We start from the raw sequence: 12136 nt of genomic DNA on the forward strand, positions 1-12136 counted from the left end.
AAAATTGGAATGTTGGGATTCCAGGGCAGTTAGGAAAAGTAAAGCAACATGGTTTCTCTAGGTTTCAACATCCTCTCTTCCTTGCCCAAGGGGGAACTTCTGCATTTTGAGATGAGGAACCAGGGTTGTCCTAGCTTGCAAACGAATAGGTACTACTCAGTCTTCCAACCCCTGCTGCCTCAGGCCCCCAGCACAAGTCCCTTTTTGGAAGGGACACATCAGATACCATCACCTTCACATTAAGCAAAACAGTGCTTCAAATGTCTGTTGCTCATTATTCACAAATTGTAGACAGTCCTTGGCCTGTTTCTTCACCAAATCCCAAGCTTCTCTAAGGTTCCGCTATGGAAGGGAGAATGCCTCAACAATCTTTATTTTAATGCCACTGCTTTCTACAGGTCCCTGATAACTTACTCCTGGTTTCCTGATATGGCTTTAAACAGCCCCCCATCCCACACTGATAAGAACTGACAACACTTGCTGCCATGGATTCCTGTAGTTAGTTGTGTTGTTATTAGTGCCTGACATAGAATCTTTAGGAGCTCCCCCAGTACCATCAAGGAAGTCTCAGTGAAAAGTGTGGGGAGCATGTGGGCTTGTGCCTTCTCCAAGGTCCTAAACCGGCATGGTACACCCATCACAACCCTTTCCTCTGGGACAATGGTCATCTTTTCCTGTCTCTCCCAGGAATTTCTGCACCTAGTGAGGGAATAATGGAAGAAAAATTAGTGTCTCTGGAAGAAATGCAAAAAGGGAAGGGAAAGAGAGACAGCTGAACATAGTCTAGGGAGTGTCATAGCTACACAAGGCAGCTTGAAAGAGTAAAGAGGCACTTGTTTGTTTTTCTTTTCTTTTTTGACATAATTTTCAAATAACCAGTTACTAAAGAACAAACACAATTGTACATGAAGCTGACTTCATGTTTATTTTATGACTCTATCACATTTCTGAATCCACTCTGTTCCCAGCCCTATATGCTGCATTAAGGGCAAAGACATAACAACTACCCTGACTTGATTTTCTGCATATTTTACCTCATAGAAGACCTATTCAAACCTCTACAGCCTCTATTTCTTGTCTGTATCTACTCCTTGACACTTATCTCTCTGTAAAATCTTAAAGATTTTATCTCCCTTCTTCAGGAAGCCTTTCAATCACTGAAACATGATTTAAGTAGCTATTTCACAGTGAGCAATGGGTAGAGAGTTGGAACAATATTTTTTAAATATTTTATTTATTTATTTACTTTTAGAGAGAGGGGAAGGGAAGGAGAAAGTGAGGGAGAGAAACATTAACCAGTTGCCTATCTTATGCACCCTGACCAGGGACAGAACCCACAACCAAGGCATGTGCCCTGACGAGGGATCCAACTGCTGACTTTTTCTTTGCAGGAGGACACCAACCAACTGAGCCACACTGGTTAGGACTAGAACAATAATTTTTAATGACCAGTCCTGGACCACTTCCTCTCATGTCTTCCTGGCCCCTTGCACCACTCTTATTTCACCATTCTTACCCCTAATATCTTTTTCTAGTCTCCTTCTCTATGCCCTCATAGCTCAGTCCACAATGAAATATGCAGTCAATTTTCCAAACTGCTGATACAATGTTGACTCTTTTCAGCCATGAGAACATTACCTCTCTGCATTTTTGACTTACAATATTTAGGAGTCTTGAATATCAAATGTCCTTCCTAACTCATTCCCAGTCCATAGCTCACATCTTTTGTCTAAAGGGAGATTGTGTATGGGACACAATTTCTTGTAGGAGCAAAGAAGGAGTTTTCTTGCCCAGAGGTGGAGGAAGAACAAGGCCAAACACCATGTCAAAGCCAGACCACTTCTGAGGATGCCAGGAGTCATATGTATAAGCATACCTTGTTTTACTGTACTTTATTGCACTTTGAAGACATTGCCTTTTTTTTTTTTTTTTTTTTTTTTTTACAAATTGAAGGTTTTTTTAATATCCTGCATTGAGCAAATTTATTGGTGCCATTTTTCCCAACAACATTAGTGCACTTCCCATCTCTGTGTCACATTTTGGTAATTCTCATTTCAAACTTTTTCATCAATTTGTTATGGTGACCTCTAATCAGTGATATTTGATGCTTCTATTATAATTGTTTTGGGGTGCCATGAGCCATACCCATATATGAATATGAACTTAATCCATAAATGATTGTGTTCTGATTGTCCCACCAACCAGCTGTTCTCCCATCTCTTTCCTTCTCCTCAGGCCTCCCTATTCCATGAAACACAACAGTATTGAAATTAGGCCAATTAACCCTACTATGGCATCTAAGTGAAAGGAGGAGTTGCACATCTCTCACTTAAAATCAAAAGCTAGAACTGTTTACCCTTAGTGAAGAAGGCATATCAGAAGTGAGATAGGTGGAAAGCTAAGCCTCTTGCACCAAATAGCCAAGTTGTGAATGCAAAGGAAAAGTTCTTGAAGGAATTTAAAAGTGCTACTCCAGTGAACACCCAAATAATAAGAAAGCAAAACACCCTTATTGCTGATCTAGAGAAAGTTTTAGTGGTCTGGATAGAAGCTCTTACCAGCCACAGCTTTCCCTTCAGTGAAAGCCTAACAGACCAAGGCCCTAACTCTCTTTAATTTTATAAAGACTGAGAGAGATGAGGAAACCGCAGAAGAAATGCTTGAAGATACCAGAGGCTAGTTCATGAGGGTTAAGAAAAGAAGCCATTTTCCTAACATAAAAGTGCAAGATAAAGCACCAAGATGGTGATGTAGAAGCTGCAGGAAGTTATCGAGAAGATCTAGTAAACATAATTAATAACAGTTGCAACACTGAACAACATATTTTCAATATAGACAAAAAACAGATGCAATCTAGGACTTTTATAGCTAGAGAATAGAAGTCAATCTAGGACTTTTAGAAGATGCAATCTAGGACTTTTATAGCTAGAGAATAGAAGTCAATGCCAAGCTTCAATGCTTCAAAGGATAGGCTGACTCTTGTTATGGGCTAATGCATCTGGTGACTTTCAAGGGAAATCAATGCTCATTTACCATTCTGAAAATCCTAGGGCCCTTAAGAATTATGCCATATCTACTCTGCCTGTACTTTTTACATGGAACAACAAAGCCTAGATGACAGCACATCTGTTAACAACATGGTTTACTGAATATTTTAAGCCCCTGCTCAGAAAAAAAATATTTCTTTCAAAATATTACTGCTTATTGACAATGTACCTGGTCACCCAAGGGCTCTATGGAGATGTACATGATAGTAATGTTGGTTTCTTGCCTACTAACACAACATCCATTCTGAAGCCCATGGATCAAGGAGTAATTTTTGACTTCAAGTCTTATTATTTAAAAACTTTTCATAAAGCTATAGCTGTCATAGAGAAGTGACTCCTCTGATGGATCTGGGCAAAGTAAATTAAAAACCTTCTGGAAGAGATTCACCATCCTAGAATTCATTAAGTTATTTGCAATTCATGGGAAGATGTCAAAACATCAACATTAACAGGACTTTGGAGGAAGTTGATTCTAAGCCTCATGGGGATGGCTTTGAGGGGTTCAAGACTTCAGTGGAGGAAGTAACTGCAGATGTGGTGGAAATAAAAAGAGAACTAGAATTAGAAGTGAAACCTGAAGGTGTAACAAAATTGCTGCAATATCACTATAAAACTTGAATAGATAAGGAGATGCTTCTTATAGATGAGCAAAGAAAGTGGTATCATGAGATGAAGTCTACTCTTGATGAACATGCTTTGAAGATTGTTGAAATGACAACAAAGGATTTAGGATATTATATAAACTTAGCTGATAAATCAGCAGCAGAGTTTGAGAAGACTGACTCTAATTTTGAAAGAGGTTCTACTATGGGTAAAATGCTATCAAACAGCTTGGTATGTTGAAGAGAAATTGTCCATAAAAGGAAGAGTCAATAGACATGGAAAACTTTATTGTTGTCCCCTTTTAAGAAATTTCCACAGCCACCCCAGTCTCAGCGACCACCACTCTGATCAGTTAGCAGCCATCAACAATGAGTCAAAACCCTCCACCAGCAAAAGCATTAGGATATCTCTGAAGACTCAGATGATGGTTACCACTTTTTAACAATAAAGTATTTATTAATTAAAGTATGTACATTGTTTTAGATATAATGATATTGCATATTTAATACACTACAGTATGCTGAAAACATAATTTTTATATGCATTGTAAAACCAAAATAAAATTGTGTGACTCACTTTATTGCAGTACCCACTTTAATGCAGCTGTCTGAAACTGAGTGTGTAATATCTCTGAGGTATGCCTGTGGAGGTGCACACAGAGGCTATAAACCAAAAGACTTGGAATCATTTTGGATACACAACTCCATGCCCATGACTAAGGGTCTACCTCTTCCTGAGTCTTCTTGCAGGGGGTAGGTGGCCTGGAGGATATAGATTAGGGCAGATAGCTTCCAAGGTGCACTTCTTCCCAACTATAGCTTCAACCTTGTGGACAGGACCCCCAGACACCATCTCTGAATATTTTGTTTTGTGTTGATCTTACCTTCTTTGAAATAGCTTTAATTCTTTGTGTCTGTATCACTCACTTTCACCCTTAATCATATGTGTTCTCAATTCCTAGGATCTGGGTTCTCCAATCTCACTGGTTATAAGCTATATATTCATGGCTTTGACAGTGCTCAGCACAGTTCTGTGTATGGGGTTTCAGCTTTAGGAAGGAATGGCAGAATTAGATCCATATTAATTAGATGAATTTTCAGGATTCCAGATCCTCCAATAGTGAAAATAATACTACTAATGATAGCATCTGACATTTACTGAGTTCTTCTGTGCACCAGCCACATGCTAAACTCATTGGGCACATTATTTAATTAAATCCACAAAACTACCACTTTTCAGATGAGAAAATTAAGGCTTAGAAGTTTACTTTCCCAAGGTTTGCCAACAAGAGAATATTTTTGAACATGGTTGCTGTGAACATTTAGAGCATTCAATTGGCAGATTTCAGAGACTCACCAGGGGTCTCTGAAAAATTATGCATGTTTTCGAATATATGCCCATTTTTCTTGGAAAAAGCTTAGTTTCTTTCATCAGATCCGCAAGGAACCATGCACACAATGGGAAGGACCCTATCTCTGCAGAGCAGCACAGTTTCAGAGCAGCACAAGGGGTCTCCCAGGAGGACATTGCCTCACCATGGTTGTCACCCTCACCAGCTGCCCATGGGGAGGAGTCCAAGGACACAGACCTTGGCTGTGGAAAAACACAGTTAACTGGACACTGCCTGCGCTGCACCTTGGGCAGACCTGAAATTCACATCTAATCTCTGAGACTAGGAGGTTGGCCTTATTAAGATTCCCGGTGAAGGAACTGGCTTTGGGGCTTACCTATCTTCAGCAAATTTTCCCTTTGATTACTCAGCAGTAATCTTACTTCTAGCTTAATGCCTACAAACAAACTCACCAACTCTCTCCCACCCACTCTGACTCTCCATTTTTTTTTTTAATCTGTCTCAAATCACATTAAGAAGTGGGAGATTCTCTCTCAATATAGCAACACTTGAGCTAACCCAGTGGCTCTAGAAGGATCTTTTCTCTAACTTCTTGAGGTCCTGATGCCAACTATGCTCCTCACAGGCTGAGCCAACCTCTCAGGAACATCCTGGAAGACACAGAGCCCCATCCCCATAATCAGGACCCATGTTTCCTCCACCCAGAGAATCATAGCTCAACAGTTTTCTCATCTTTTAAAAGGACTGAGTTTTCCTAGCCTTGTTAGCAGGAAGCTTCTATCAATAGTAACTGTAGCAACAGGTCTGCGAGGTTTCCCAAAGCCTGTATATAATTAAGAAAAACCTGAATGTGAACACCAGAGCAGCAGGAGGCTTAGACAAGGAGACCCAGGCTCTGAGCCCTGCCACTACACTTTCTGAGGACTTTTGCAGAAGATAGCAGATTTTCTTCTCCTTCTGGCGTCCCTCTTTACTACTCCCCATTACACATTTTTGTCTGGTCTCAACTGGCTTCCTTCCTGAGGATGTTGCTGGGGGCCCTGGTTCTGGAAAAAGATTTCCTGCAGGGGTAGGGCCCCAAGCCCAGGGAGTGCTGCCTGGATAGGTAGGAAGTGGCCCTACTACCTTCCTGTGGGGAGATTGATTCAGAGGCCCAACCTGCTCTGGTCAGACTCATTCAGGCACTGGGGAGGTTGATCAGCATACTTGCAGGAATGCGCTCTTATCACCAGGACCATTGAGCACAGACCTGGGACCACCATCACTGTTGCCACCCAGACCCTGGGCCCTGGCTTTCTCTGCCTCAAGCAGGCCTCGTGGGTACAGGGGCAGGATCTATGTACTCATTGTTGGGAAGCAGTCTGAGCCTGGGGGATTTTTTGTTTCTTAGCACTTATTCTTATCTAAAATCACCTCATTTATCTCCTTATTTCCTTCTTTCTTGTCAGTTTTTCTCACCAGAATGTTGAGCTCCATGGGAGCAGAAGCCTTCCTGTCTAGCTTTTTCCTATCTCCTAGGTTCCTAGAACAGTGCAGGGAGTATTTGTTAAAGAAGTGAATGAGTGAAAATGAGTGAATGAATGAATGATGAATGGGGTTCCAGTCATTGTTTGCGGCCAGACTCAGGTTGCCTCCACAGATATGCACTGTGAACCCAGGCTCGTGCTGAGCTTTGAGGTAACAAGACACACGCTGGGGAGGAGGTGAGTGGTGAAGAACACACTGCTGGGCGTGTTCAGGTCCTCCAAGTTCTCTGAGTCCACTTGCCAAGGAAAGGCCATCCATGTCTATTCCTGCTTCTCGGAAGGAAAGGATTCAGATTTACGCAGTCCTGGGCTCAACAACCACAGCTCCCACAGACCCCCATCCATGTTCCAAGACACATTTGCTCTGGAATGCAGCCATGGATGAGAAGTGTTTGTTTCGTATGCAGGCTGTTTCTCAATAAACATGAAAGTCCTTTCTGGAAACCCACTGTTTTTCATTCTGAGTGGGGAGCAAATGGGCAGTGCTGGGTCTCCCTATAAGGGACAGCTCCTCACTTGCTACCTTTATCTCTACCAAAGCCCCTACCACTCAGAATCACAAACAGTGGGTCCTCACTGCTGCCACTGTTGTACTTCCATCCCCCCCACAGCAGGACATCCTGCCTCATGCTGGAGAGGGGTACACACATGTGACCTGAAGCCTTGTGTACAGAGCAGAGGTCAAAAACCAGGTGGAAGGGGCCTCCTCCGGTAAATTTGAGGCATAGGAATCACAGAGGCAAGCAAACCAGCAGCCCCCGAGGAGGCCACTCATGGTGAGGATGACAGAGGATGATGCCATCACAGTGCAATGATGGGATGGAGTTAGGCAGCCAAAATGAGCTTTGGAAGCCCACAGGGATGGAGGGTGTATGACAGCAGGCATTGGGGAAACCTCCTGACAAATGGGTGCTGGACATTAAAGGCTGAGTAAGAGTCTGTTAAGTATAGAGGAGGAAAAGAATTCCAGACAGAGAAGAGAACACTGTGCAGAAGCTCAGGAATATGGAGAGTTTAGTGTGCACAGGCAATCACAAGGATCTTCCTGTTGGCCATGCTAAGAGAAGCAAGGGTCCAGGGGCCAGAGATGAGATCAAGAGCGGCAAGACTACACAGAGACTCAAAGATGTGGACAGGAGGGTCAACCTTTGATTAGTTGGAGTTTGAGCAGAGGAACTCTGTGACTCCCAAGTGTGTTTTGAAGCTCACACTGTGGCAGATGAGAATGGATGAAAGAGCTGCAAAGTGATATTGGAGAATTCATCAGGAAGATTTTGCAATAGGGCAGGAAAATTGATGAAGCCCTTTGTTATGAGGTGGTAGGGGTATAGAGGAAAGGAAAGATCTTAGGAAAACGAGATGGAGCTGACAGATGTGTGTCATGGGACACAGAAGATGTGACTCCTATGGCCTGGCTGATGACAACACAGGGTGTCAAGGGAGTTAAGGACTAAATTGTGTTCCTTAAACTTGTCAAGTAGGAGGCCAAAAGGGAAAGCAGGCATGACAGCTGTGTGGGGACGTAACCAGGCTACAGCTGGTAGAGCAGGGAGAGAAGAAAGCCACCAAGTGTGACTCTACTTAAGAAAGCTTGGCTGGAGAGTGAAGAAGAGAGGACATGCAATGAGATATGCCAGCTGACAATGCTTTAGTTTTAAAATAGCAACAACTAATGCAAGTTTAAGTGAAGAAGCTGGAGTTGTGAAGAGGGTGAAGTTGAAGGTCAAGGGAGTGAGGAATTAGTTGAGGAGTTGGGTTATTGGGTGGGAGGGATGGGTAGTCAGTCTCTCAAACAGTACTTGCCTCTGCTCCTCTGTCCAAAGCTGCTTTCTGAGTGACAGCCTCGGGATGTCCTGAGGATGCAATAAAATAACATTGTTAAAGAATTTGCCCCATGCCTAGCAAAGAGCAAACACTCAGTGAATGTATTTACAAGTAGGAAAACCAGTGGCCTATGGCTCAGGTTGGGCTGTCCGCTGTGAAAGTGAGACAGACAACAATGACGCTGAGCCCTGGGAGCTTGTCGTCTGAGTCTTATCAGTCTGAACAAACAGACATATCCCAGACAGGCACGGGCCAGTACAGGTGTTAGTGAATAGTGCAGTGGGAGGAGAGGTTGGCCCAGCCAAGGAAGAGCCCACCTGGGGCGGTGCTGACCGCCCTCCCAGTGCTGGCTGTGTGCTGATGTGTAAAGAGATGGATGTTTATCCCCAGGCAGATGGGTGGGGCGTTCTTAAATGCTATTTCAAGACTTTGGTAAAAATGCTTCATGAATCCTGCCCTGTCACAAATGTGCGTGAAAGTTGTGCTTTAGCTCAGGCCTAATGGGCTTTATGTAGTACAGTACTGATTTTCTTTCATGTTTTAATAGAATTCGATTTAATATTTGCTTTCTGCTCTAGCTGCTGGCTGTTGACTGGTTCAACACAGAATCCTTCCCTGGTGCCCCCCGACCTTGTTGTTATTCCCTCATTTTGTGTGTTGGCATTTGATTCCTGTCTCCAGCATGAACCACTTTACACATGTCTTCGTTCAGCTGGCAACAGTCACGTGTGTGAATTCTGAATGCATTACTACATGGATCGGCTGCTCTAGCAGACCTAGCATTTGGAAGGGGGGCTTCCGGGCAGGATTCATTTCCATCAGTTAGACATTGGGGAGATGCAGAGCTCAGCTTGGGAACCTGAGGCTGTGATCGGTTCTGTTTTGGGGCAGGAGATTCTCCAACTTAACCTCAAATTGCTCAACACTGTGGTCTTTAATCCAGCAACATTTTGCCCCTTCTGTGAAGTACCAGGCTTCCTAGAGTTTTCAACAAAGCATTTCAACCTTTGCCAGAGTGAGAACAACAGCCATAGACAGAGCTGTCCAGAGGGAAGAGGCTTCTCTTCTTGAATGTCAGCGAGCCTGACTAGTTTGTAGGAGAGAGAATCTGCTCAAATTTCATGTAATCTGACCACCATTTACATTTGGAGTACACTGTTAGTGTAAATTTGGGGTTGGAGATGGCTTTTTCCTTAATAGGAAAAGGTAGCCAGTTTTACTAGTGGGCAGCACAGGGCTATAGTTAAGAACGTAAGCTTTGGAATCAGGCAGGTATGCGTGTCCATACTGACTTTAGTTCTTACAGACCACAAGATCTATAATCAGATCCCATTCTCAGCTTTAGTTTCTCTTTCTATAAAATTAAGTTACTTATTTTATCTTCCCAGTAAAATTTATAAGGGGATTAAATGCATGCAAATGAGCTAGCAGAGTGTCAGGAACAAATGTTCTTCATGTGTCATGGGGTCAAACACAGTGGCTGTGTGAATCTCCCACCAACCTTGCTTCTTATCATGTACCAAAGCTTGTGCAATGTGAATAGTCATCTCTTCAAGTGTTCTAGCAGCCTCCCTACAGAGAAACACACCTACGACCATGCACACACCACACAGATCTCAAATTGTGTGAGATTTTGTGCAGGATGTGAGGATATGTTGGGGTTTTTGATTGACCACTCATACCCCTCAATCCTTGAATTCTACACTAATTAAGAAAGCAGAAGGAATCCAATAAGTGTCTAACGTACATCCATATCATTGATATTAAAGCTGGTTGGAAGATATGGCTTAGTCTTAAGAACAAAAAGACTTGAACCCATGTTTTTGCATCCTCCTCTCCCTGGCACACATGATTGAGAGGAGAAACCCAGTGGGAATGACTGAAAGGGGGCTTGGGAAAGGTTGTCATTTCTGTTTACCATTTTTTCTCAGGATAGTTTGAAGCATGGCAATTGGGTTAAAGGAGTGAAGGGAATGCATGCGTGTGGTGAGGATGGGAACACAGAGAAGGTAGAGAGAGAAAGGCTGGGCAAGGAAGCTCCTTCCCAGCCTCACTGGGCCATTTTTTCTTTTTATCTCCTTACAGGTGTTCCATCAGGTCCCCGAAATGTCATCTCAATTGTCAACGAAACATCCATCATTCTGGAGTGGCACCCACCAAGGGAGACAGGTGGGCGGGATGATGTGACCTACAACATCATATGTAAAAAGTGTCGGGCAGACCGCCGAAGCTGCTCCCGCTGTGATGACAATGTGGAGTTTGTGCCGAGGCAGCTGGGCCTGACCGAGTGCCGAGTATCCATCAGCAGCCTGTGGGCACACACCCCCTACACCTTCGACATCCAGGCCGTCAATGGAGTCTCCAGCAAGAGCCCCTTCCCCCCACAGCACGTCTCTGTCAATATTACCACAAACCAAGCTGGTAAGTCTGGAGTCTCTGCTCTTCTTTCTTTCAGTGTGGTTGGCTCTTTTCCCATATCTGTACAGGAACAGAGCTGCAGTCCCACCCAGCTTGTTAGTCTGCCCCCAGCCCTCCTCCCAGGAGTGAAGTTGTTGAGTAATAGGCATTTGTGGCCAAAGAGGAAATAGGTGTAATGTTTCACCTGTGAAAAGGAACTGAATTCTGAGTTATTTTCTTGGGCTAAGCACAAAAGCAAAGATGTATATCCAAACCAGAGTAGGACCCAGTCCTCTGCATCCAGCTGTGGCTCAAAAAATGCCCTTGGATTGATAGATGAACAGACGGGTGGATGGGTAGTGAGTGGAAAAACAGGTGTACATATGGATGGATGGATGGGCAAATGGATGGGTGGAAGCCCTGCAGTTTTAAGAACACCAGTGCCACTCTGTTAGAAAGCCCAGTGACAGAAACTTCCCAGTAATTGTGTGATGGCATCAGTGTTGCCTTCATAGATTACTTTTCAATTAAACCCATTTAATTCAAGAGTGCATTCTTCTTTATAGCTTGCTTAGATGAATGCTACCCTGTTATACAGACCTCAGATAATTGACAATAGATCATTCCTGATAACCAGTACCTCCTTGTGGCATGTATAACTCAAAACACATTATCTTCTCTTTTTTTCTATATCTCTTACTCTTCTGACCTTTTCATTACTTTTCAGCTCCTAAAACGATCTTTTTCTTATTATATCCATTTAACCAATACCCTCATACATTTATTCACCCATTTATTTATTTATTTATTTATTCACTCATTATTAAAACACAATGATTAGCATCTACTCTACACCAAGATGTGGATTAGACACTGCAAGGAATACAGTGATACTGGGACACCATTTTTACTCCCCTGAAACTCATTAACTGAGGAATTTGCAGGACATAGACCCAGAGTACAAAGCTCCAAGGTGGTGCCTCTGAGCACCATGTGCTATACACACACAGGAATTATTGAGGGAGTTAGTGAGAAATGAGCACTCTCTCCCCAGCGGATGGTACAAGGCTGAAGAAGGGATGTGAACATCACATTATAGGCAGTGATGAAGGTCATGGACAATGTACCATGATCTTATTTGCAATTATGGATTTTTCTCAATCAACAAATTCCAAAAGGAACATTTGTTAGTGAACTAGCAGGAGCCAAGGCTCTCTCTCTCTCTCCCTCCATATATCGCCCCCTTCTTGACCTCCTCTTTCTTACTCCATCCTCTTCTACTCTTCACCTTCTCATCCTCAGCTCATCCTGCCTCTCAATACCAGGCATCTCTGATAGCAGATGATTTTTGGGTTTAAGCTGTCAGAACTGAGGAGAAAAAAGATGTC

At 43.2% G+C, this 12136-nt stretch overlaps 1 protein-coding gene across 1 annotated transcript in view; it reads left to right on the plus strand.

Annotated features, from left to right (window-relative positions):
* Positions 1 to 12136, plus strand: part of EPHB1 (EPH receptor B1) — a 419047-nt gene that overhangs the window by 289830 nt on the left and 117081 nt on the right. The window contains exon 5 of the mRNA XM_054595535.1: positions 10437 to 10772. Within this exon, the coding sequence (XP_054451510.1) occupies positions 10437 to 10772 (336 nt within the window). The remainder of the gene's footprint in view (positions 1 to 10436; positions 10773 to 12136) is intronic.

The sequence above is a fragment of the Pteronotus mesoamericanus genome, unplaced genomic scaffold (genome assembly GCF_021234165.1).
Source record: "Pteronotus mesoamericanus isolate MK-2021 breed Mesoamerican mustached bat unplaced genomic scaffold, CSHL_Meso_final scaffold_54, whole genome shotgun sequence".
Taxonomy (NCBI): Eukaryota; Metazoa; Chordata; class Mammalia; order Chiroptera; family Mormoopidae; genus Pteronotus; species Pteronotus mesoamericanus.